Genomic DNA, 23502 nt, shown 5'->3' on the forward strand with positions numbered 1-23502 from the left:
CATAAAGTGTATGTAAATATCTGGTTTCAACTGTGAATATACTGCTGTGTATTGAAATTCCTCTTGTTTTGCATAGATATACTGAACAACATCCAAAGCATAATATATAAAATAACATCTACCTGAGTTTTTTCTTTGAAAGAAGCTCCTTATGTCCATTGTTGTGTTCACCAGTACACAACTGAAACCGATTTAGAGAGTTTGTTTAGCCGTGGAGGGTAACAACTGAAAATATGAAATGTAAGCTAAGACTCTAAAAAATCAGCATTGCTGTTTGGCTTTTTATTTATCCATTTGTTGATTCACTCGAAGAGCAAGTAACGCAACCAAGTGATCAGTTTGATATCAATCTTTTGTGATACACCGTCATATTTACATTATTAGTTCAGTACGAATGATTTGCTTTGGTACCTGGTCAAACTTAAGCTCTCCTCTGTCTGCAGCAAATTCGCAGGCAGCAGCTTCTCCCCCCTCACTCACATGGGTCCTGTGCTCAGTCGCCTAGTGCCTGAGCTCGGATCATACCAAAATTAGGGGGAATTTACGACGGTGCGCTCTGTGCTTCGTGTGTTGTTTTTGGGCTTAAGCCCAGTAAGCCACCCCCCGCGCTCCGCTGATGGTTGACTCCAAATCTCCCGAACACTATGTCGATTTGAGAACGCAAGACCGAAACAGCGAGACCAAGACCGAGACCAAGACAAAAGTCCGTCGAGACCAAGACGAGACCAAGACCACGTAAAAGTGGTCTCGAGACCGGTCTCGAGACCAAGACCGGTCTCGAGACATCCAACTCTAGTGACATGTGATGACAAACAACATAATAGAAGGCCTTTGTCATCACATGCTTAAACTCATATATTTTTGCATGAACAGGCAGTCAGACATGCTGTAACTGTGGGGTAGTGTCATGTAATTAATATATTCTTAGTGCTTATTTTCTTATTATATTGTTTAATGTATGTTAGTAATAAAAGCTTGTAAATCAAGGCCACTTTTGACTCGTAAACTAAGGGCTCAGCCAGACTGAAAACAGGAAGTTAGTGTAGAGCAGGGGTGTCAAACTCAATTGCACAGGGGGCGAAAACTCAAGGCACACTTTAGGTCGCGGGCCAAACAAGATAAACATTTATTGAACACACTAAAACAATGTTTTTTAAACATAAATATGAATAAAAACAGACAGGAATATTATTCCAGATTAAATAAACTTAAAAAAATAAACTTTAGGAATATTATTCCAGATTAAATAAACTTAAAAAAATAAACTTTAGCTTTAAATATTTTGCTCTTCATAAAAATATATCCTGTCAAAATTATGCAAGTTAAAAATATGAACATGCTGCCAAAAACCCCAGAAAAAATAAATGAAAGCAAATTCAAGCTGGGCGTTGCTTCAGGAATGGAACTAATAAACTGTGCGGGCCATTCAGTGTCGTACTTTCCCTTGAGTGTGTCATTACACTGCAGAACCAAAACCAGCAAAAACCATAAATCAACAACCCCTCCCAGGTCACAGTCCCAAAGTCAGACCGCGCATCCCGCAGCGGTGCAAAAAGAACAAAAACAAAAACGCCACAAAACAGTCTCAGGTGGCCCATCACTACAACAAAAGAGTTCCAGTGGCCTACCTCGGGTCCCGTGACGGCAGTAGGACGCTTTAGACGGCCGACCTCGAGTCCAGTGGGGGCAGCGTTACAGCTCCAGCAGGCAGCCATGGATCCGGCAGCAGCAGCAAAACTGTTCTGGGGGTCTGCCACTGATCCAGTGGCAGCGGAGCTGCAGCTCCGGTGGCTTGCCACGCGTCCAGAGGTGGCGGCGCTGTACCTCCTGCAGCCTGCCACAGGTCCGGCAGTAGCGGCGAAACGGTTCCAGTGGCCTTCCTCGGGTCCAGTGGCAGCGGCGCTGCTCCTCCGGCGGCTTACTCCGGGCCCCGTGGCGGCGGCGCTGCTCCTCTGGTGGCTTGCCCCGGGTCCGACGGCAACGGCGCTGCTCCGGTGAGCAACAGCTAGGAGTGGCACATGGCCTATGAAGCACTGGTCGCTGACGTGGGCGGTGTGGAGGGCGTGCTAGACGTGGGTGGCGTGGAGGGCGCAGAGTTCAGGAGTCTGACAGCTGTGGGGAAGAAGCTGTTCCGGTACCTGGTGGTCTTAGTCCGGAGGCTCCTGTAGCGCCTCCCAGAGGGCAGGAGGGTGAAGAGTCCATGTGATGGGTGACTGGGGTCTTTGATGATTTTCCCAGCCCTTTTCAGACACCGCTTCCTGTAGATGTCTTTTATGGCAGGAAGTGGTGCTCCGGCGATGCGCTGGGCAGTTTTCACGACCCTCTGCAATGCCTTCTGGTCCGAGGCAGAGCAGTTCCCGTACCAGACTGTTATACAGTTGGTCAGGATGCTCTCAATGGTGCAGCGATAGAAGTTCACCAGGATGTCTGAGGACAGGTGGTTCTTCCTCAGAGTCCTCAAGAAGAAGAGGCGCAGGTGAGCGTGGACGTCCAGATGAGATCCTCAGAGATGTGGACTCCCAGGAACTTGAAGCTGCTCACACGCTCCACAGCCGTCCCCTTAATGTAGATGGGTGGATGTGGGTCAGCGTTCCTCCTGTAGTCCACGATGAGCTCCTTGGTCTTCTCGGTGTTGAGCAGCAGGTATTTTGTGTCGCACCACTCAGCCAGACGATCTACCTCCTCCCAGTAGGCGGTCTCATCGTTGTCACTGATGAGGCCAATCACCGTGGTGTCATCTGCAAACTTAATGATGGTGTTGGAACCATCAGCAGGTCTGCAGTCGTGGGTGAAGAGGGAGTAGAGGAAAGGGCTCATCACACAGCCTTGTGGTACACCGGTGTTCATTGTGATTGTAGATGAGCAGCGGTTATCCAGCCGGACATGTTGGGGGCGGTTGGTCAGGAAGTCCAGTAACCATTTGCAGATGAGGGAACTGATGTCCAGGTCTGTCAGTTTCCTCATGAGTTGTGAGGGGAGGATTGTATTGAATGCTGAACTGAAGTCTATAAACAGCATTCTGGCGTAGGTGTTGTTGTTGTCCAGGTGTGAGAGGACAGAGTGCAGTGCGATGGAGACTGCATCCTCTGTGCTCCTGTTCTGGCGGTATGCGAATTAGTGGGGGTCCAGGGTGGGGGGGAGACAGGATTTGAAGTGTGCTAGGACCAGCTGCTCTAAGCACTTAGTGATGATGGGGGTGAGTGCTACTGGGCGGTAGTCATTGAGGCTAGATGGGTTGGAGTTTTTGGGTGTCGGGACGATGGAGGTGGATTTGAAGCAGGCCGGTACCACAGTGTGGGCCAAGGACAGATTGAATATGTCTGTCAGCACTCCTGTAAGCTCCCCAGAACACGCTCTGAGAACACGCCCGGGGATGCCATCAGGGCCTGCAGCCTTGTGGACATTGATCCTGCTCAGCACCGCTCCTACATCTGTGGGGGGAGAGAGTCAGAGGTTGGTGGTTTGGCGTCATGTCTGCTTTGGTTGTGATTGTGGGGTTCCCTCGCTCAAAACGAGCATAAAAGTTGTTGAGCTCGTTGAGGAAGGAGACATCAGAGGATGCGGGGGAGGGTTTGGTGGTCCTGTAGTCTGTAATGGTCTGGAGTTCTTGCCACCTGCATCGGGGGTTGGAGTTGGAGAAGTGTTCTTCTACCTTCTTTTTGTAATGGTGTTTGGCTTTTTTGATACCCTTCTTTAGATTAGCCCTGGGCGTAGGCATGTGCATCTCCTGACCTAAAGGCGGTGTTGCGGGCCTTCAGATCATTACATGCTCCATTTTTAGGACTTCACCACACAGCGTTTCCTGGTGTATGAAGCAGTGATATGCTGCTAACTCACCGGTACAGTGATCCTGCATCTTTACTCGCATCCTGCTGACTTGTCCGCTTTTTTCACCGCACAACACCGGCGCTCCATCTGTTGTAAGTCCAACAAGTTTGTCCCAGGGCAGTTTCATGTCGGTTACACTTTGACATACATTTTAAAAAATGTATTTTCCTGTCGTTGTCCCGTGCATCGATTTAATGTTCAATATTTCCTCTCCACGGATGAAGATGACCAGCTGTGCAATGTCCATCATGTCTATACTTTCATCCACAGACAGTATGCAATGAACTTTTTGCTTCTTTCACACAACTGTGTTCTTAAATCAGTGGCCATCTCACAAACCCGATCAGCAATCGTATTTCTCCTCAGGCTCACATTTGCCAAAATCTGCGTTTTGTCTGGACACAAGACGTCGCACAGCTTCATCATGCAGCTCTTCAGAGTGGTACCGGGCTGATTTGGCTCCTCTGCTACAATAAAACTTGCTTTCACAACACCTGCACTTTGTGATTTTGCTCTGGTGAAAAAACTCTGCTGAAATGTCAGATTCTTCTTTAGCTCGTCTACTTTCTGTAGTTTCTGCTCTGCATTTAGGTTTTTCAGCTTATCCTGACGTTTTGTCTCATAGTGCCGTCTAAAATTAAATTCCTTCATTACAGCCACATTAGCTCCACTAATAAGACACACGGGTTTACCAGCATGTCTGTAAACATATATTCAGTCTCTGGTGCTGAAAGGCTCTGCTTTCAGAATCAACTTTTCTCTCCACCATTGTGAGCGGCTAGCTTCGCAATAACAGAAGTTTGACTTGATTGACGCGGGAATGTTCCCAGTTAGCCTAGCGTTCAGCACAGAGGCTGCAGCGCTGCATTATGGGATCTGTAGTTTGTATATTATTAGCACCTCATATCGCCGGGTCATGCATAACAATAATAGTACATCTATATAAAATGATCTCGCGGGCCGGATATAAATGTCCGCCGGGCCGGATGTGGCCCGCGGGCCTTGACTTTGACACGTGGTGTAGAGCTATACAAGCATATAAATAAAAACAGGACACCCAGACAAAAAGAGGAACTAGTAACATGAAACTATGTGTGACGTGTAAAGGACCAAAATAACACCTATATGAGACACATTTTTAAATTCTAATGTTAGAGTTTCTGCAACTGGCTTTTGGGGCTGTGCAGGGCTCTCTCTTCCAGAAGATGATTGAATAAAGAAATATAAATGTTTTGACCACTCTGAGTCGGGTTTTCTCTGTTCTATCATGGGGATCAAAGAATAGGGTTTAGGGTGCTCTCAGTGCTCGGGCCCTAATAAACGGAGCAAATACAATAGGGCCTTCACACGCTCAGTGCTCGGGCCCTAATAATGATAATACTACTAATAATAATAATTAATAATAAACGGAGCAGATACAATAGGGCCTTCGCACTCTCAGTGCTCGGGCCCTAAAAATGTTATGACATTTTTTAAAACAAAATGCAATGGCATGAAAATCTCAAAAATCTATTTTTCATTTACAGTCGGACAGAAAACCAATAAATGCTTAAACTGAAACAACGCTTCAAAAGCATACAAGGCAAACGGAAGTTAAATCATACAGAATACAGAAAAAATTACAAAAATAAACGTGGCTAAAAAGTGTTTGGTTTTTAAAAAGATATTTGCAGTCAACATTTTTTGGAATTGACATTATACATAATTCCTGTTTTTATTTCCCTTCTACGACAATTTTTTGCTCTTAGTTTATTCCCATAAACTATAACTTTGCCATTAAAAATTGAGTCTGTCATAGACACCTATGTGTTTTTTTTAAATTCTAACTTAATTTTATTGTTTTACTCTGACTATTGTCTGTCTGTCTCTGACTCACAGTCACCTGTCTAGTTCTACACTCAGGGAGCTCCTCCACATCTGTAGCCCCTTCATCAAACGAGCCTGCCTTATCACCAGCTATGTGAGTATTTGTGTGTGCATAGCTTTGCAGTGTATATATACCGGGTAAAGTAAGCATCGAACACGTCACCAATGTTCTGTGTTAATATATTTCTAAAGGAGCTATTTACATGAATTTATCACCAAATGTTGGTAACAACCCATCAACTCCACACATTCAAAGAAATGAAACCATAGATTTCCAAGAATTAAGTTATTCCATCGCTATAACGTGGTCCACCTTTCGCGGCCTCGCTGTTTTGTGGATTTTTTGGGGGGCAATTTTCCATACTTTTTCTTCTTTTATTTTCTTTTTTTTTTTAAACAGCCATTGTGTTCTGCATCCTGATTGGCTGTAGACAATTATCAATCAATCTTGTGCTGTGTCTCCAGAATGCGTTCAGCTTGTCAAATTTATATAAATCTTCAATCACTAGCAGTGTGACTCTGAGGTGCTATACTGTATGTTTGTAAGTTTTCTCTCCAACAAACACAACACTGTTGATGAAACATTTTGCACCATCAAAGGCTCCTATGGTAGCACCCAAAGGGCAGAGGAAGATGCTATCCATGGCACAAAAAGTTGGACTTCTGGACATGCTAGTTACCCTATTTTTTTGGATTAGGTGCATTAAGCAAAACAAAACAGTCAGATAAGTCAAACTTTACTCAACTCATTCCTCTTGCTGTCAGGCTCAGGAGAGACACGGAGGCAGACCGTCACTAAGGTTCACAATTTTATTTACACGTAGACACCAGGTGCGGGTATATACAAGTGAGGGGACACAGGAAGAGGGTCTCCAGGGAACACAGGCACGGGAAGGGAACGGCTATATACACAATCCACTGAAGCTCAGGTAGCTCGGGCTCCGGTCTTTAGGTCACCGAACGGCGGTCCTCAGGCTGGCGAGAAATCTGGCACAGAGAGGAAAGGCAGGTAAGTAGTGGCACGACAGAAACTCGGAAAAAGGGCTCAGATAGGTGATGACACTGACGAGTGTTACACAATAATCCAGCGAGGAAGCACTCTCAGCAGCTGCCTTAAGAAGTGAGTGAGATGATTGTTTGCAGGTGTCCGAGCCAGGGGCTGGAGCCGTCATGACTCCGCCCCGGTAGAGCACAGTGCGCGGAAGGGGAGAGAGGGAGATGCAGCACAACAAAAACACTTGTAGCCATACAGAGTCAGCCGAGAAGGCACAGGGTCATGACACTTGCTTCCTCTACTCCTCATTGATTCTTTAATGATTCATTAATGTTGAATTCTCTGGCAGCTGCTCTATTCCCGTGTTGTTGGCCTGAAAACAGGGTTTGATCTTTGGTTTCATTCTATAATACTGGACTTATTTTTCTACGAAGATTTGAACTTTGAGAGTTTAAACAAGACAGAAAAGTGTGAAAATGTTCATGCCTGTCTGAAAAAAGTGTATAAAGTGTGTAGTGACGGGTTTTACAGCCTTAAAACACCTATAATAATTGTAAAAAAAAGAAAGTATTGTACAGGGAAGGTGCAAAAAGCCATGGAAATTCATGGCATCAGCTGAAATCTATCAGTAATTAGAAATCAGTCCTGCCACTTAGTGCAAATGAACATCAGCTGCTTCAGTTCCAACTGATGGCCTGTAAATGGTGCGACATTACCAAGGTGTCGCACACGAAACCTCTCATGACGGGTAAAACCGCTGAGGTCTCCTATGACCTTCACAACCCTGTTGTTTCATAACATGCTGATGGCATTGTTACAGAAGAAATGATTAAACACTGAATGTCCCATTGAGCAGTGTTGGATCTATAACTGGGAAGTGGGAAGAACATCATTTCACCATAAACTGGCTGTGACCAGATCCTCCCTGCCTTGTTTCAGACAGAGGAGTGAATAGAACTATCAGTTATCCAAGAGCCAAGGAGCAGTTGTGGAGAGCTGCAGAAATACCTGAAATCCGCAGGTAATGACTGGTCTTGTTTTAAAGAAAACGATAAGTGATGCAGTCAAGTGCCTTGGCAAGTATGCACATCCACCACGCAAAAACATCCTTTAAAGTTTGTTGAGCAACATTTAAATAAGCCTGTGAAATCCCAGAAGAATGGTCTGGTAAACGTTGAACTCTGCCATAATACACGCATGTTTGCAGATCAAAAATCACCAAAAACACAACATCAAAAGAAAAGTTTGGAAGTGTGGGGCTGTTTTTCAGAATATGACACTGGCATGGTTCATATAATTGAAGAAAGGATGAATGGAAATGATTACACATAATTTATGGTTTAATGTCTTTGCGTGTGTGGTCTGGACAGGCTGTTTCCAACATTTGATGAGAATTCCATGTCACCTTTAGAAAGATATTTACTTAGAGAATTGGTGATATGTTCAATACCTTTTTGCCTGCTGTAGACTCACAATCCCTGGAAAGACTTTCGTCTAAAAAGGAGTGGCTTGCTGAGATGTTTCTCTCCTCTATCCTGCAGGTAGTGATCATCGTGTCTTTCAGGCTTTGGCTGATGGGAGGATCCATGCCGCTTTTTTCTGAACAAGACAATCCCGCCTCCTTCTCACCTCACTTTCTCACCAGGTCAGCATCACACTCAGATGGAGACAGAAGAATCTGGTATTGAACATTTTGTCCTAAAAAGTCTTCTAATATCCATATAACTTGTTTCTAACATTGAAATATTGTCCGGTAAACCATAAATACATATATATGGTTTTTATATCAGTGGTGGACGGGAGTGGAGGCCTGGCGCTACTGAACTATCTGATACACGGGGAAAAACAACTTGATGTGTCCAGGCAGCCGATTTATGCTACATCATTGATTTATGACAAGCCGCTTACAAAAATGAACAATAGGAGCGTTAACTAACCCTGATCCTGTTTGGGGTTTTTTGTGCATTGTGTTTAAGTAGCCACTAATGATAAGACTTATCATTATTGCACAAGACAGAGATTGGAAATAAATAGAAAATAAAACACTTAAGAAGACATAAAAATAAAAAATTTGATATAGGAATACTGGCACTGCAAGGAGATCAAAAGGAGGGATAAAGAAAATTAAAAATGGAAAGCAGATCAACAAGTCATCAATAATTAAATATAAAATAATAATTAAAATTGATCAGGGAGGGCTCAGGGAGGGGCGGGGCCATCTGCTGTCATTGGTTAGGGGGGGAAGACAGGATAAAGACATGCTGTGGAAGAGAGACAGAGATTAATAACAGATATGATTCAATGCAGAGAGGTCTGTTAACACATAGTGAGTGAGAAAAGTGACTGGAAAGGAAACACCCAGTGCATCATGGGAATCCCTGGCAGCCTACATCTATTGCAGCGTAACTAAGGGAGGATTCAGGGTCACCTGTTCCAGCCCTAACTATATGTTCTCTCTTTCTAGTCAGTACTCTTGCTGCAGCATTATGGAATAATTGAAGGATTTTCATCCTGACTTCCTGATAATAATGAATTACAGTCGTCCAGCCTCGAAGTAATAAATGCATGAACTAGTTTTTCAGCGTCACTCTGAGACAGGATATTTCTAATTTTAGAGATGTTGCACAAATGGAAGAAAGCAGTCTTACATATTTGTTTAATATGTGCCTTAAGTATGTAAATGGTAAATGGCCTGTATTTGTATAGCGTTTTACTAGTCCCTAAGGACCCCAAAGCGCTTTACACATTCAGTCATCCACCCATTCACACACTGGTGATGGCAGCTACATTGTAGCGCACTGACAGAGGCGAGGCTGCCGGACACTGGCGCCACCGGGCCCTCTGACCACCACCAGTAGGCAACGGGTGAAGTGTCTTGCCCAAGGACACAACGACCGAGACTCTCCAAGCCGGGGATCGAACCGGCAACCTTCCGATTACAAGGCAACCTCCCAACTCTTGAGCCACGATCGCCCATATATATATGTGTGTGTGTGTGTGTGTATGTATATATATATATATATATATATATATGTGTATATATATACACATATATATATATGTATATATATATGTATATATATGTGTGTGTATATATGTATATATATGTGTGTATATATATGTGTGTGTATATATGTATATATGTGTGTGTATATATGTATATATGTGTGTGTATATGTATATATGTGTGTGTGTGTATATATATATATATGTGTGTATATATATATATATATATATATATATATATATATATATATATATATATATATATATATATATATATGTGTATATATGTTTTTTGTTTTTTTTTACGTGAAGTACCCTCAGAAGGTCTGCTAGATGATGTTAATGCAGCACTACGGACGATACCTACAACCACGATTACCGACACTAACAAGCTGATCTACAATACGGCAGCAGTGATCAGTGAGATGCTTGGCTACAAGTTGAACAGCCACAAGGGGCAGTACCCTCCATGGAGAAGGAGGCTAGAGGGCAAGATCAAAGTAGCACGGAGGGACGTTAGCCAACTAACGGAGTTGCAGAAAGATGCGGCAAAGAAGGTGCATAAGAAATACAGCAAGCTGTCCATACCTGAGGCCTTGGAAACTGCCAAGCAAAGACTCACAACCTTGGCCAGCCGCTTGAGGAGGTACACCAGAGAGATAGAAGGCAGGAGAATAAACCAGCTGTTCTCCACAGAACCAGCAAAGGTGTACTCTCAGTGGCAAGGGAACAATAATAAGAGAACAGCACCACCAAGGCTGGAGACGGAGCAATACTGGAAGAGCATATGGGAGAAGGCCGCAACCCATAACGGCAATGTTCAGTGGCTAGTGGATCTGAGGGCAGACCACAGCGACCTCCCTGAACAGGGTCCAGTAACCATCACAGTGGCAGATATCCAAGAAAGGGTCTCCAGTATGAAGAGTTGGACAGCACCAGGGCCCGACATGGTTCACGCCTACTGGCTAAAGAAGCTGACTGCACTCCACGAGCGTCTGGCAGCACAAATGAACCAGCTGCTAGTTAACGAGAGACACCCGGAATGGCTAACCGAAGGTCGGACGGTCCTGATCCCCAAGGACCCCAAGAAGGGACCGGTCCCCTCCAACTACCGACCAATAACCTGCCTCAGTACTACATGGAAGCTCCTGTCAGGCATCATATCGGCTAAGATGAACAGGCACATGGGTCAATACATGAGCGGGACACAGAAAGGAATTGGCAAGAATACCAGAGGCGCAAAACACCAGCTACTGGTAGACAGAACAGTCAGCCGAGACTGCAAGACCAGACTGACCAACCTGTGCACTGCCTGGATTGATTACAAGAAGGCCTATGACTCAATGCCCCACAGCTGGATACTGGAATGCTTAGAATTGTACAAGATCAATGGGACCCTAAGAGCCTTCATCAGGAACTCAATGGGGATGTGGCGTACAACACTAGAGGCCAACTCCAAGCCCATAGCACAAGTCACCATCAAGTGCGGGATCTACCAAGGAGATGCTCTGTCCCCACTGCTGTTCTGCATAGGCCTGAACCCCCTCAGTGAGATCATTAACAAGACTGGCTACGGATACCGACTACGGAACGGAGCAGTTGTCAGCCACCTCCTGTACATGGATGACATCAAGCTGTATGCCAAGAGTGAACGAGACATCGATTCACTGATCCACACTACCAGGCTATACAGCAATGACATTGGAATGTCATTCGGACTGGAGAAGTGTAGTCGGATGGTAACAAAGAGAGGGAAGGTAGTCAGAACTGAGGGGATTGAACTACCAGAAGGCAACATTGCAGACATAGAGGACAGTTGCAAGTACCTGGGGATCCCGCAGGCGAATGGGAACCATGAAGAGGCCGCTAGAAAAGCTGCAACCACCAAGTACCTGCAGAGGGTCAGGCAAGTCCTGAGGAGTCAGCTGAATGGTAAGAACAAGATCCGGGCCATCAACACCTACGCCCTGCCCGTGATCAGGTACCCTGCTGGGGTAATAGGCTGGCCAAAGGAGGAGATAGAAGCCACTGACATAAAGACAAGAAAGCTCCTTACCATGCATGGAGGGTTTCACCCCAAGTCCAGCACCCTGAGGCTGTACGCTAAGCGGAAGGAAGGGGGCCGGGGACTGGTGAGTGTCAGCACCACAGTCCAGGATGAGACAACGAACATCCAAGAATACATTGGGAAGATGGCCCCAACTGACCGAGTGCTCAGTGAATACCTCAGGCAGCAGAAACCCAAGAAAGAGGAGGGAGACGAGGAACCATCATGGAAGGACAGGCCCCTGCACGGTATGTACCACCGGCAGATAGAGGAGGTGGCTGATATCCAGAAATCCTACCAGTGGCTGGACAAAGCTGGACTGAAAGACAGCACAGAGGCACTAATCATGGCAGCACAATAACAAGCTCTGAGCACAAGATCCATTGAGGCTGGGGTCTATCACACCAGGCAAGACCCCAGGTGCTGTTCTTACCATTCAGCTGACTCCTCAGGACTTGCCTGACCCTCTGCAGGTACTTGGTGGTTGCAGCCTTTCTAGCGGCCTCTTCATGGTTCCCATTTGCCTGCGGGATCCCCACATGTAACTGTAATGTTGCCTTCTGGTAGTTCAATCCCTTCAGTTCTGACTACCTTCCCTCTCTTTGTTACCATTCGACTACACTTCTCCAGTCCGAACGACATTCCAATGTCATTGTTGTATAGCCTGGTAGTGTGGATCAGTGAATCGATGTCTCGTTCACTCTTGACATACAGCTTGATGTCATCCATGTACAGGAGGTGGCTGACAACTGCTCCGTTCCGTAGTCGGTATCCGTAGCCAGTCTTGTTAATGATCTCACTGAGGGGGTTCAGGCCTATGCAGAACAGCAGTGGGGACAGAGCATCTCCTTGGTAGATCCCGCACTTGATGGTGACTTGTGCTATGGGCTTGGAGTTGGCCTCTAGTGTTGTACCCCACATCCCCATTGAGTTCCTGATGAAGGCTCTTAGGGTCCTGTTGATCTTGTACAATTCTAAGCATTCCAGTATCCAGCTGTGGGGCATTGAGTCATAGGCCTTCTTGTAATCAATCCAGGCAGTGCACAGGTTGGTCAGTCTGGTCTTGCAGTCTCGGCTGACTGTTCTGTCTACCAGTAGCTGGTGTTTTGCGCCTCTGGTATTCTTGCCAATCCCTTTCTGTGTCCCGCTCATGTATTGACCCATGTGCCTGTTCATCTTAGCCGATATGATGCCTGACAGGAGCTTCCATGTAGTACTGAGGCAGGTTATTGGTCGGTAGTTGGATGGGACCGGTCCCTTCTTGGGGTCCTTGGGGATCAGGACCGTCCGACCTTCGGTTAGCCATTCCGGGTGTCTCTCGTTAACTAGCAGCTGGTTCATTTGTGCTGCCAGACGCTCGTGGAGTGCAGTCAGCTTCTTCAGCCAGTAGGCGTGAACCATGTCGGGCCCTGGTGCTGTCCAACTCTTCATACTGGAGACCCTTTCTTGGATATCTGCCACTGTGATGGTTACTGGACCCTGTTCAGGGAGGTCGCTGTGGTCTGCCCTCAGATCCACTAGCCACTGAGCATTGCCGTTATGGGTTGCGGCCTTCTCCCATATGCTCTTCCAGTATTGCTCCGTCTCCAGCCTTGGTGGTGCTGTTCTCTTATTGTTCCCTTGCCACTGAGAGTACACCTTTGCTGGTTCTGTGGAGAACAGCTGGTTTATTCTCCTGCCTTCTATCTCTCTGGTGTACCTCCTCAAGCGGCTGGCCAAGGTTGTGAGTCTTTGCTTGGCAGTTTCCAAGGCCTCAGGTATGGACAGTTTGCTGTATTTCTTATTTTATTTATTTATTTATTTCTTTGCCGCATCTTTCTGCAACTCCGTTAGTTGGCTAACCTCCCTCCGTGCTACTTTGATCTTGCCCTCTAGCCTCCTTCTCCATGGAGGGTACTGCCCCTTGTGGCTGTTCAACTTGTAGCCAAGCATCTCACTGATCACTGCTGCCGTATTGTAGATCAGCTTGTTAGTGTCGGTAATCGTGGTTGTAGGTATCGTCCGTAGTGCTGCATTAACATCATCTAGCAGACCTTCTGAGGGTACTTCACGTAATCTTGGTAACCGGCTACGGGGGATCCAGGTTTCAAGCTTGGCCATGATCCTATTTTTCAGGTCAGTTCCTCTCGCACTCAACGATCCTTCTCCTATCGCACTTGGGGCTATGTACCCAATCTCGGGTAGGGGTGATGATATCTCCCCCTTGACCTGGCGTCCTGACTCCTCCTTGCCGTAGCATTTATGTTGTACCTCGTCAATCTCTAGCTGTGATAGCAGTCCCTTCTTTCGAATGTTGGAACACTGAGCTACTAGTTGTTTCGCCGTCATTGTGGATGTTGGGTATTGAAGAATCCATAGGTCCCTCATCCTATTCATGTAGTCCATATATATATATATATATATATACACATACATATATAGTGAGCTGAAAGCTGTGTTCTACTCCCCCCATACATCTGAGCCCATTGCCTCGAACCATAATTGCATTTGACACAATAGAGGCAGGGTCCTGTTTCTAACAGCAGTGAGACAGCCTACTAGGATCAAGTACCTACTGGTGCTTAGATAAAAACCTAAAGCTAAACATCAAAAAGACAGATGAAATCTTTGTAGACTTCAGAAAGCCAAACAAGAAAACCTGCCTCTACAAGGTAGGAAAAGAAGAGGAATTAGAGAGAGTCTCCTGCTTTAGGTTTTAGGGACACGCATCACAGAGGACCTCACACGAGCTGCCAACAACAACAGCAGCAGCAGCTCTGTCACTGAAGGTCATTTAAGAAGACCAAACTGTCCACAGAACTGGACAAAAAGTTTTATCTCTGTACTATTATTGAGAGTGTTCTAACATACAACAATATAGCACAGCGGCTGAGAGGTAACCCTCCAGAGAGTCATAGGCACATCACAGAAAATCACTGAACTCCCTCTGTCCACACTGAGTGACATCTTAAGGACACACTGCCTCCATAAAACCACCTACAGCCTGAAAAATGGAACTCATCCCTCTCATCAACTGTTCTTTCTGCTGCCATTGAAGAGATTCTACAGATCCTCCAGAGCCCACACTACAAGGCTGAAAATATCACTTTTTCCCCAAGAGTCATAATTTAACTCTGAAAAAGGCCCTAGCCCATAACTACCACAGTCTGCTTTGTCTTAATCTCAGGACCACAGAACTATCATATATATATACCATATGTAGTGCCTCATAACTGCATGTGCAATCATACACACAAGAACTCCCCTCCTTCTTCAGATATCAGTGTGGCTGGTTCTGTCTCAGGAGTGCGGGCTTTTAGAGATGAACCAGTTAAGCCTGAGCCAGAGGTTTGATCTGTTTGGCCTGCCTAATGACTAACTGACTGTTCTACTGTTTTCTAGGCTCCCTGTCATTCATAGGCCCTTACAATCAGCGCCCCTGTGTGTAGGAATGAGTGTGTGGGCTTACTTGATGTCATTTTATTTGACCTTTCTAAATCTCCTAAGCTGAATTTGCATGCTTATGTAGGCCGAGGTGGTTGTCACAGAATATGCCAAGGCTGGCTTTACTTTATAGACAAGAAGCTCAGGAGTGTTGCCATCTGACATTTAATGTCTTGAATACAGTCGTTTAATAATAATAATAATAATGGATTGCATTTATATAGCGCTTTTCTAGGCACCCAAAGTGCTTTACAATTCCACTATTCATTCATCCACTCTCACATTCACACACTGGTGGAGGCAAACTATAGTTGTAGCCACAGCTGCCCTGGGGCAGACTGACAGAAGTGAGGCTGCCATATCGCGCCATCGGCCCCTCCACCAGTAGGCGGTAGGGTAAAGTGTCTTGCCCAAGGACACAACGACCAGGACAGAGAGAGCAGGGGGATCGAACCGGCAACCTGTTACAGACGAGCTTCCCAGTCCCCTGAGCCACATCCGCCCCCAGTAAACTGAGTTAACAGAGATGTACAGCTGTGTGGCATCTGCAGAGGAATGAAAACTCACTATACCTGTGGATAACCGTGGTCTCTACACGTGTGGCAGCTTTTAATTGTACCTAGATTAAAAGTGCACTAGACTCTCACTATACTCAAAAGGACTGTAGATCAAAGCCCTGAGCCTCCTGTAGCTTCATAGATTAGATTAGGTTGGTTAGCCTGCTAGCATTTGGGTCAATGCACCATTGTACACAATGTACAGGGTGGGCCATTTATATGGATACACCGTAACAACATGGGAATGGTTGGTGATATTAAAGTCCTGTTTGTGGCACATTAGTATATGTGAGGGGGCAAACTCCTCAAGATGGGTGGTGACCATGGTGGCCATTTAGAAGTCGGCCATCTTGGATACAACTTTCTTTCCAATAGGAAGAGGGCCATGTGACACATCAGACTTATTGGTAATGTCACAAGAAAAACAATGGTGTGCTTGGTTTCAACGTAACTTTATTCTTTCATGAGTTATTTACAAGTTTCTGACCACTTATAAAATGTGTTCAATGTGCTGCCCATTGTGTTGGATTTTCAATTCAACCCTCTTCTCCCACTCCTCACACACTGATAGCAACACCGCAGGAGAAATGCCAGCACAGGCATCCAGTATCCGTAGTTTTAGGTGCTGCACATCTCGTATTTTCACACCATAGACAATTGCCTATGCACTCAGACCAAAAGGGGCTGAATAATTACGCAGACCCCACTTTGCAGTTATTTATTTGTAAAAAATGTTTGGAATCATGTATGATTTTCGTTCCACTTCTCACGTGTGCACCACTTTGTGTTGGTCTTTCATGTTACCCATGTATTTTGGATTCCATAAGGATGTACTTAGTTTTTCACAGGACCACATGAAGTCCTTTGAAAACCTTCTTTTTGGCAAGACTGCGTGTTCTCTTATTAGCACGTGTGCTCCGTGCACAGCATTTAACAGTGAATGAAATTCTCATCTGTTAAACCCTGTATACTGTAGTAAAGTTTGACATTTATTTATTATTTATTCGCGATCGTGGCTCAAGAGTTGGGAGTTTGCCTTGTAATCGGAAGGTTGCCGGTTCGAGCCTACTGGTGGTGGTCAGAGGGCCCGGTGGCGCCAGTGTCCGGCAGCCTCGCCTCTGTCAGTGCGCCCCAGGGTGGCTGTGGCTACAATGTAGCTTGCCATCACCAGTGTGTGAATGTGTGTGAATGGGTGGATGACTGGATATGTAAAGCGCTTTGGGGTCCTTAGGGACTAGTAAAAGCGCTATATAAATACAGGCCATTTACCATTTATTCTTATTTTTATATTGTATCTAGTTTTAATTAATGTTAATGTATCTGCATATGTTTATCAATATAAATCAATATAAAGCACCATAACCTTTTTTGTATATGAACTGGCACAAATCACTGCACATTTTGATTGACTGGTTGACTGATCAATTGTTTTATTTTGAATATGTAAATAGAAATAACAACAAGCAAGAAAATACATTGTAAATTCAAAACAACATAGAAAATAAAAATAAAGTTCTCACAAATATACCACAAAATATATATACTTAAAAAAGGAGTAGAATGAAGTTTATATTATTTAGCTGGCTGTAGCTCAGGTGGCAGAGCAGGTCAGCCACTAATCAGAAGGTCGGTGGTTCGATCCCAGGCTGCCTCCTGGCTGCATGCCAAATATCCTTGGGCAAGACACTAACCCCGTGTTTGCCTACTGGTGGTGGTCAGAGGGCCCGGTGGCGCCAGTGTCCGGCAGCCTCGCCTCTGTCAGTGCGCCCCAGGGTGGCTGTGGCTACAATGTAGCTTGCCATCGCCAGTGTGTGAATGTGTGTGTGAATGGGTGAATGACTGAATGTAGTGTGAAGCGCTTTGGGGTCCTTAGGGACTAGAAAAGCGCTATACAAATGCAGGCCATTTACCATTATTCCTACCCACTGGTGGTGTCAGCATTACTTGGAAAAATCTAAAAGAGTTGAGGTTGTAACACATTAGTGCCCATAGTTTGGAAGTATCCAAAGATGCTTTCTGCCAAAAGATTGAACCACTTTAACGTCCTAACAGGCTTTGAGGATCAAATTAATTATTACTGACATATCAAACACATTGCCTCTTGAATTTTGTAATTTATAAAAGCAGACAGCAAAGTCTGGGTGCCAAATTACTCTTTCAATTAAGAGGTGTTTTAGCCTTCAATGTCCTGTTTGTCAGTTCTCACTGTTGAGTTTTGCTGTTTTAATAGAAGCAGGTAGCTACAACAAATCTTCAGAATTAATACATGAGTCACACAGGTTTGATAATAACTGTTGTTGAGGTTTAAATTTATAATCTTAAATGCTTATATGTTGATTATATTGCTTTATATAAGAAAGGCCTAACTCTGAGTACACTCTGTGCCAAAAGTGTTGACAGGAAACGACATGGTTTTGCAGAAGCATGGTAACTGCAGTAGAAAGTGAAACCAACTAGGCTGTTCGATCGAAACTTAAAGTGTGGTGTGACGTAGAGAGCAAGTATATAAATAACTAGGCTTCCGTTTGTGCTTCAGACCTGGGGTTGTGTGTTTTGTGTTCAGGTCTCCATATCCCGGATATGTAAAATTAAAGATCATTGTTTCAGTTTGACCACTCTGAGCCCTGTGTCTTTCTTGGCCGTAAAGAACACAAAAGAACTGGGATTTAATACTGTGCTGCACTTACAAAAGGGGAGAATACAAAGACTAAATCAGAGCAAACATGAACACCAGCAGCAACTGCAGCATGACTCTTTTAAAGACGTTTAGGATTCAGTATACCATGATCTGCTATAGGTTTCTTTGACTGGACTTTAAATGTCAGTTTATTAGATTATTCTAAATTAGTTGTAACCTTAGACAACCAAGCATCTATTATATCTTTGTCCTTTTCTTCTTTTTTCTCTAACCTTTCTCCACAGGTTTTTAACCTACTCATATTTGCTGTCCTTTAATGCCTGGTTGCTGCTGGCCCCCATTGTGCTGTGTTATGACTGGCAGGTTGGCAGCATTACGTTGGTGGAATCACTGGGTGATGTGCGCAATGTGGCCACTATGCTGCTGGCTGTAGTGATGATTGCTTTATGCCTGCACTGCATCTTTTCACTGCAGGTAAGAACAGAAATGTAGTTCAAAAAAGCTTTAGATCACATTTCCCATGATCTCTGCTGCCTCGTGAATCTTGTCTGCCTTCAAATGTGTCATTTAAAGGGCATAAAAGTTTTTTAGGGATGAGTACAATAACCTCAGTTCTATCTGTATTTAAGAGCAGAAAATTGGAGGCCTTTATGTCTTTAAGACATTCCTGCAGTTTAACTACTCTAGTTTTCGGGTCATAAGCTGCTACTTTTTTCCCACACTGTGAACACTGCGGCTTATACTGACGTGCGGCTAATGCATATCTTTTTTCATGCGGCCAAAAACATTTTGCCTGGTAATAGTAGACCAATAAAATTGATAAGTAGTATATATACGGTATATATTTTTACCGGTTGTTAAGAGACGTTGTAATGTTGTTTGTGCACTGTTCCGTAAAAAAACCATAAGCAGCGTAATTTGTGTGTTACCAATACGTACGTATACTTACAGGTAGCCGTGTTACAGGCGCTGTTCGAGGAAAAAAAGCATTTGCAGTATGTATTTTTGTATGTTACTATGTTTATGTTACCTTACGGATTAAATTAAACGGTAAAAATCCTCAGGTGTAATATTTCTGTATACAAAATTAATTTTCTTTCTAAAATTACAGCATGCGGCTTTTAATTAGGTGCGCTCTGTAGTCCGGGATTTACGGTAATTGGTGTGTGTTATCTGGCTTCATGGACAGATAGAGCTGGGTGTCATCTGCATAGCAGTGTAAATGTATGCTATGTCTTCTAATGATGCTGCCTAAGGGAAGCATGTATAATGTAAACAGAATTGGTCCTAGCACTGAACCCTGTGGAACTCCATAATTAACCTCAGTGTGTGAAGAGGACTCTCCATTTACATGCACAAACTGGAGTCTATGAGATAGATATGATACAAACCACTGCAGCACAGTACCTGTAATACCTACAGCATGTTCTAATCGCTCTAATAGGATATTATGGTCGACAGTATCGAACGCTGCACTGAGGTCTAGCAGGACAAGCACAGAGATGAGTCCACTGTCAGAGGCCATAAGAAGATCATTTGTAACCTTCACTAAAGCCATTTCTGTGCTAAAATTTGACTAACACTAACACTCAGTGATTTGTGTATTTTAGTTTTATTCTTTGATTTTTGTATGTTCTTAGTGTTTCCTGTTTTATTTTGAAAGAGTCTGTTGTGTCTTTATCTTTGTGTTTGGGTTCACTTCCCCTGTAACGTCATTGGGTTCATTTGTGTCAGCTATTTCCTTCCCCTGATTACCCCTAGTGTGTATGGCTGTATCCCAATTCACGGTCTGCAGCCTTAACGGTCCACAAGGGCCGCGTACTCAAAGACCGCTAAGGCCGGAAGTGCGAGGCTTCTGAAATGGGACGGTCTAGCCTCCGTCGCGCTGCCCAGGTTGCCTAGCAACCATGACACTAACAGCTGGAAACGTTTCAAACAGCTTTGTTTGACAGAAATGAAGGAGAAAATATTTGTTCATTTGTTTGTTTGTTTCTACATGAGCTTTGATTAGTTGAGTATCTGAGGCTGAGACCACAGGACTGTAAAACATGATTGTTGGGCTTCATTTCTGTACTGAACAGTCATTTAAGATAAGATAACCTTTATTAGTCCCACACGTGGGAAATTTGTTTTGTCACAGCAGGAAGTGGACAGTGCAAAAGTTATGAGGCAAAAATTAGAATACAATAAGAATAAATACAGTACACAACTGTACAGGATAGAATAAAATACTATATACAGTAGAATAAAATAAAATAAATATACAATAAGATAAAAATAGAATACAAATACAAATACTATATACAACTGAGTAAAAAATACAACGATGACAGAAAGGATTATTGCACTTAGTATTATTGCATATGTATGGATGTGTGTGCTTGATCAGTTAAAGTCTTTATTATGGAGTCTGACAGCAGTGGGGAGGAAAGACCTGCGAAATCTCTCCGTCCCACACCGTGGGTGCCGCAGTCTCCCACTGAAGGAGCTGCTCAGTGCTGTCACAGTCTGCTGCATGGGGTGGGAGATGTTGTCCAACAGGGATGACAGCTTAGCCGCCGTTCTCCTGTCACTCACCACCACCATTTATGTCACGATCCTGGGTCTTATGACCCAGTGTTTTGAGTTTTGGTTCTTTTGATGTTTATAGTGTATGTTTAAGCTTATTAGGTTTCCTATGTTCATTTGCTTATTAGCTCCCCCTTGTGTTTTCAACCCCTGTGAAGTCTCCCTTGCCCTTCGTGTGTTTCATGTCTGTTGTCTTATGTTGTCATGTCTGCCTCTTTTATATTATGGATTATGTTTTGAGTCCTTTGTTGTACTGTTTCTTGTTTCCCTAGATTTCAGTTATGGTTATCATAGGTTTAGTTCTTTGGCTTTGTAATATGGCTTCCCTGTGTTCAATGTTGTGTCTACTGTGACCTCTTTGTACCATGTTTCTGGTCCCTATAGTCTGTCTTCTCAGTTGCTGTTAAGTTTGCATGTTTAGAGTTCAGTCAGTGTGTTTCCTGTTTTACTTTGAAGGTCCATGTCTCATGTGAGTGTTTCTAGTTTTGCTTCCCTTGTCTCGTCCAGCCTGATTACTCCCAGCTGTGCTCTCCTTCTGTGTCTCATTCCCTCGTTATCCTCTGTGTATTTAAGCCCTGTGTTTCTCTTTGTCAGTGTCGTAGTCTCCCTCATGGCTGTGTTTCCCCTGTGTGTTAGTTATCCATGTCCCAGTTTAGTTTTCCATGCCATTCTGCAATAAAGCAGCTTTTTGAGTTTAATTTCGTTGTTGTGAGTTTTGCGTTTGGGTCCTTCTCCTGCCTGTACACAGCCGAAACATGACAGAAGACTACGACCATTACATGGACCCAGCAGACAGTGAGCTGTATGAGCGCCAGGAGGCAGCCCTCGCCCAGCTGGAGGAGGAGCTCCGCTGGAAGCCGTGGCGCTCTCCGGATTTTGAGCACATATGCCGTGGAACTCGGCTGGCTTTTGGAGGTCCCCGAAGTTGCCAAAAGCCTCCACCTGTTGCCCCGCTCGCACCCAAGCCTCGGCCGCTTCAGGTTGGAGTGCTCCGTTTTTCTTCGGATGCTCACGCTCCAGCCTCTGCCTTGCCGTCCCGCACATCAGAGGCTCAGCTGTATGCCCCGTCAGCTTCCTCTCCTCAGAGGAAGCGACGCTCACGCCGCCGTCACTTTTCACTTGCTGAGCAACTCCCTGGTGGTGAGTTATAATGACTGCCTTTCACACATCCCACCTGAAGCCATAACAATAAAAGGACAATAAACTCACCCCAGACACTGTTGGAGTCTCCCTTTTGGATGATGACATAGACTGGGAAAAGATTTTTCATTTTGCTCCCTTTGAACAGGGAGAAATCAAAGACAATAAGCACTCGCCAAAGGCTGTAAATGCTGTTAAAGGAAAAACTGTGAGCAATGTCACCAGGTCTAAAACACTCAGTTCAGGTTCTGTCAGTTCAGGTTTTGTCAAGTCTGGTTCAGTCATCCCCAAGTCAGCTCACTCTAAGACTGTTAACCCGAGGACGTCAAAACCCGCTAAAACAAAGACTGAAAAACATGGTGGGAAAAATGCTAAGTTCATTTTTGATAGGTCTGTTTTTGTCGACCCAGTACATATTAACCCTAAGCCTGCCAATTCTAAGACTGTTTTTTCTGAGCCTGCTCCTTTGCCTGCTCGTGTTCCTGCTCCTGGGGCAGCTCGGGCCCAGCGTGCCCCTTCACCCGTACCAGTTCCTCGGGTGAGGGAGGCTGAGGTCCAGTTGGTCCCTGCTCTGGTTTCCAGGCCGGCTGAGGCTCTGTCAGTTTCTGCACCCATACCAGCTCCTCGGGTGAGAAGGGCAGTTGCCCAGCCGTTGCCGGTGCCTGTCCCGGCTTCCAGGGTGAGGGGAGCTGTGAACCAGTCCACCCCTGCACCCATGCCGGTCCCCAGGGTGAGGTCAGCCAGGATACAGCCTGTCTCCGCACCCGTACCTACTCCTCGGGTGGGAGCGGCTAGTGTCCGGCAGGTGCCTGCACCAGTTCTTGTTTCTGCTGAAGGCTCAGGCAACCCCGCCCAGCAGTCCTCCCTGTGTTCCAGAGGCTCAGGAGAGTTCAGTCCACAACCATCGCCACCATCACTACTGCATGCTTTTCAGTCATTAGCTCTGTTAGCAGCCCAGTCCATAGTTCATTTTCCTGTGTTTCCGTTAGCTCAGCCCTTAGCCCACTGTGCAGCTCAGCCAGCTCCCCAGTGTTTAGCTCAGTCATTTGTTCCATCACCTGCTCAGCCTTCTGTTCAGCCAGTAGTCTCTGCACCTACTGGTCCTGCCACTGCTTCAGCTGGAGGGCCCGAGGAGCCCGTCCAGCCTCATGCCACGTCAGCTGGGGGTTCAGGAGAACCGCACCAGCCTCATGCCTCGTCAGCTGGAGGGCCCGAGGAGGCCGTCCAGCAACCTTCCTCGTCCGCTAGGGGTTCTGGCGAGCCCGTCCAGCCACCTGTCTCCGCTGGAGGGTCCGAGGGGCCCGTTCAGCCACCAGCTGCTCCACCAGCAGCCTCATCCACGTTTGCAGCAGCCGTGTCTTCATCCACGCCAGCTGCGGCCTCCGTGTCTCCGCCCACGCAGTCGCCTGGTCCAGCTTCGGCTTCGGCTTCATCA

The 23502-nt window shown here is 45.3% G+C and overlaps 1 protein-coding gene across 3 annotated transcripts in view; it reads left to right on the top strand.

The window, feature by feature from the left end:
* tmtc1 (transmembrane O-mannosyltransferase targeting cadherins 1) overlaps positions 1-23502 on the top strand; it is a 90494-nt gene that overhangs the window by 30392 nt on the left and 36600 nt on the right. For 2 of the 3 annotated variants that reach the window (XM_040015028.1, XM_040015026.1), the window contains exons 5-7: positions 5707-5788; positions 8230-8369; positions 18644-18833. In XM_040015028.1, coding sequence (XP_039870962.1) covers positions 5707-5788; positions 8230-8369; positions 18644-18833 — 412 coding nt within the window. The remainder of the gene's footprint in view (positions 1-5706; positions 5789-8229; positions 8370-18643; positions 18834-23502) is intronic. The other variant, XM_040015027.1, reaches the window with a different exon arrangement.

Source organism: Simochromis diagramma, unplaced genomic scaffold (genome assembly GCF_900408965.1).
Source record: "Simochromis diagramma unplaced genomic scaffold, fSimDia1.1 OVJJ01000453.1, whole genome shotgun sequence".
NCBI lineage: Eukaryota > Metazoa > Chordata > Actinopteri > Cichliformes > Cichlidae > Simochromis > Simochromis diagramma.